The sequence below is a fragment of the Theobroma cacao genome, chromosome 7 (assembly GCF_000208745.1).
Source record: "Theobroma cacao cultivar B97-61/B2 chromosome 7, Criollo_cocoa_genome_V2, whole genome shotgun sequence".
In the NCBI taxonomy this organism is placed as follows: domain Eukaryota; kingdom Viridiplantae; phylum Streptophyta; class Magnoliopsida; order Malvales; family Malvaceae; genus Theobroma; species Theobroma cacao.
In genome coordinates, this window is record NC_030856.1 from 5,925,995 (window position 1) to 5,929,609 (window position 3,615).

At 40.9% G+C, this 3,615-nt stretch overlaps 1 protein-coding gene across 1 annotated transcript; it reads right to left on the reverse strand.

The window, feature by feature from the left end:
• LOC18594091 (histone acetyltransferase KAT6B) lies at positions 223–3,116 on the reverse strand. Its single transcript, XM_018124498.1, has one exon. It carries the CDS (start codon positions 2,780–2,782, stop codon positions 539–541), a length of 2,244 nt encoding a protein of 747 aa, XP_017979987.1. The 5' UTR covers positions 2,783–3,116; the 3' UTR covers positions 223–538.

The following is a 3,615-nucleotide window of genomic DNA, read 5'->3' on the forward strand; positions in this document are numbered from 1 at the left end:
ACAACATCTTCCCTCCAACCCCTTTGTTTTAGAGACTTTGATTTGAAAACATCCTTATGACCAAACCATCAAAAGCTTTAATAATTCTTCCTTCCCATCAAATCATTTGCCTGCCCATTGCTTTCATTGTCCCACCCATCAAAACCAATCTAACGGCTCAGAATTGACCATTGGTGGACCCTTTGCCAGCTTACAGGTAACATGCAATTTTTTCATCCATCATCATCAGCTTCTCAATAATTTCATCATCCACAGAATATGATCCATGATCAAAATCACACCCCCTTTTTTTTTTTTACTGTGCTACCCTTGAAAAGGAAACCCCAAAGAGCAAATTCACTGTTTTACAGCTTTTACAGTGCCTAAAAAAAGGGTGAAAACAAAAAGAATTGCTTCAAATAAAAATTGATGTACAGAGCAAAAGCCAGAACAGGAAAGAAAGCAAACCCCAAAGATTTTTTACTGTCTACAAGGATCAAAACTACAACATTTACTCGTACAACTTACCAATTACCACATTTTTTTTTTTTACCTTGCATCAAAAACCAACTCCAGCGGCGCCAACTCCAAGGGTAGCCGGCTCGAGCTTCCTGTTCTTCCAAAAGCAAGCATCCGGGGAGAGCTTGGCCGATGACCTCATCGGCTCCGATTTGCAGCGCGTGAGCACAAACGGCTCATAGCCTTTACTACCCCCAACAAGCTTCTGCTCAATCATGGTAGCCATGGAACCGCCGCCGCCAGCTCCATTAGCCGCCTTAGCCATTGGTGGAGCAGCCGGGAAAGAGCAGGAAGACCTAGGCGGCTGTAACAACATTGGAGCGGGTTTAGAGTCAATGCAGAGTCTTCTTTTGGGCTCATCTCCGCCGTCCTTTTGCTTGACGGCTGGCTGCTTTTTCTTCTCTGGTACCCACCTGATGAAATCCGTGCTACATACCCAAGTCTCCTTGGATACCTCCATTGACAGCTTTGGCTCACACATCATTAACAGCAAACAATCTGGCAATAAATTCTGTTGACTTTCACTCTCCTTTGACTCATCTCCCGGGTCGGGTTCCCGGGCTTCCAGGCATTGAAGTTCGGATCTTTCTTGGGTTGTCTCAGCCTCTTTCTCCTCTACTGTTGAACTCTCTTCTTCTTCTTCTGCTTCTTCAGCTATAGCTTGATCTTCCACTTCTTCTCCTCCTTCGTTCTCATTTTCTTTACACTCTTCCTCTACTTTACCCAAAACATTTTCCTCTTCAGCTTCTACTTCTTCTTCTTGTTGCTCATCTTCGAGGCCATCTTCATTTTCTTGATCACTTCCTTGTACATTTTCTTCCCTTTGTAGCTTCTCAAGATGTAATGGAACTTCTGGTAAAAATTCATCATTTGTTGTTGATGCTTGCTGGTCTTCTTCTACTTCATTTTCTTGCTCTTGATCTTGACATTCTATAATTGTTTCCTCTTTTAAGCTTCTTTCCAGAGTTTCTTCTACTAGTTCAGCTTCATCCCCAACAAAAACAGATTCTGCCTCTGTTTCAGCTACAGCTTCAGCTTCAGCTTCAGCTTCTGGGATTTCTTGTTCTTCAGTTGCTTCACAAGAAACAAACATTTGACTAACTTCACTCACTTCTTGATGTTCCATTTCTTGCTCAAATTTTACTCGCCTTCCTTCTCTTTCCCCTTCCACAACATCCCTTTGGTTCTCTTCCTCTTTCTCTTCGCTTTTATTTTCAGCTCCTTCCTCTTCCTCTTCCTCTTCTTCTTCTTCTTCTTCATCTTTAGGCACTGGAGTCTCCCAAAACTTATTAGCGAGAGCCGCCATTTTAACAGGATCAGATCTACACCTCATCAACAACAAAGCATTCTTTGGTGGTATGCAAATACTCACCCTAGCTTCTTCATCACCCACATTTTCATTACCACAATCATTTATTTCAATATCCTCAAAAACATGCCTCCTTTGACTGCTTCTCATCATCTCACTACTTTCCCTCCTCTCGTCATCTTCCCCACCAACAACCAACTCAATCTCCCTCTCTTTCCCTTCCCCTTCTTGCACTGCCACAAGCCACCTAGCAAACACAGCCCCACAAGAACTCCCATTTCCGTTCCCATTACTTCCACCAGATCCTCCTGTTCTCTCTTCTTTATCCCTTTGGTTAGCCATACAAGAAGACCTGCAAGGTAAAAAGCAGTTAAACTCAGCCCCAAATGCCCTCAATGCTTCACAAATAGTCAATGGCAAATGCACCCATTTCTTGCATTCTTGTTGCTGTTGTTGCTGGTGATGATGATTATTATTGCTCAGAAAATGACCCATGTTGTAATCCTGGCAGCTACTTGTATCAAGACTGTTGCTTCCATTGTTGGCGTTGTTATGATCGACTTTCCTGAAACTAACTTCCCCTCTTCTTTTAGATCTGCAAGCTTTAAACTTTTTGCCCTGTTTCTTGGTCTTGACTCTAACTTGACCTATACAAGTAACCTTAGGGGAAGAAGGCTCAGGGTTTTCAAAGGCACAGCCTCTTTTTTTGCCATTTGTAGGGAACATTGGTGAAGCTTGACCACCTTTCATGCTACCATTACTTTTCAATCTCCTACTAAGGGATGAGGAAAGAGAGATTTGTGAAGATTCCCTAGTGCGGCCAGGACTAAGGATGGATTTTGAAGAGAGTTTCATTGAGGAAGAAGAAAGGCGCGAAGTGAAACAAATGAAGAGCTCGCTCGTGGTGCTTGTTGTGTTACTGCTACTGCTGCTGTTGTTGATGCTGGTACTTCGATGGGGCCTCTCAGGATCCATTATTTTTCTTCTTTTTTGGGTCTACTGTGATAAGACCATATCAACAGAATGCAGAACCAACAAACAAAAAAAAAAGTTAAGATATTGAGAGATTTTTGTTGTAAATAGTCAAATGAAAGAACATAAGAAATAATGAGCTCCTGTTTGTTTGATTCCAAGGTGGTGGGCTGCAAAGATATACAGATAGAAGATTAATTGGAAGAGAGAGAGAGAAGAGGAAGAAAGCAAAGGAAATGCAATGAAATGAAGAAAAGAAAGGAAGAGAGGGTTTAATGGAAGCTGACGAAATGCTGTTTTGTCTTTAGCAAAAGTGCAAGCTTTTTCTTTCCTTCTCTCTTTCTGGTTCCCATGGGGCATGGGTGTTAGTATGCTTTCCCTTTCTCTCTCATGGGGTTGATGAAAATGACTATTCTAGCCTTGAGGTTTCTAGGAAAATCAAGAGGGACACTTGTTCTTTTGGGTCATTAGAAGTGAACCAGGAAACCCTCCCCCTGGTGGGCTGAGAGTGAAGTCTCAGCAAAGTTTGGTCGTGTCTTGACACATAAAAGTTAGCTCAATTTGGTCAATTCTTTTTATTTTTTATAGGTAAAAACGAGGGGGAAAGTGAGGTTAAAACTATTGCCTTTGATATTTTGATTCGGTAGTATAATTACACACGAACTATATAAAAAATTTTATATTTAGTACATTAATAATATGTCATTTTTATATAATATCACTCAATCATAAAACTTATATATTGATAATGTATTAAATATAACTTTATTTGTTGTTATTTGTACAACGATTGAAGTATCCGTATTAGCTCTCTTCTTTGATAGGATAGGTATATA

Excerpts from the sequence above, each read along its gene's own strand:
- LOC18594091 (XM_018124498.1), bottom strand. The coding sequence starts at position 2,782 with ATGGATCCTGAGAGGCCCCATCGAAGTACCAGCATCAACAACAGCAGC.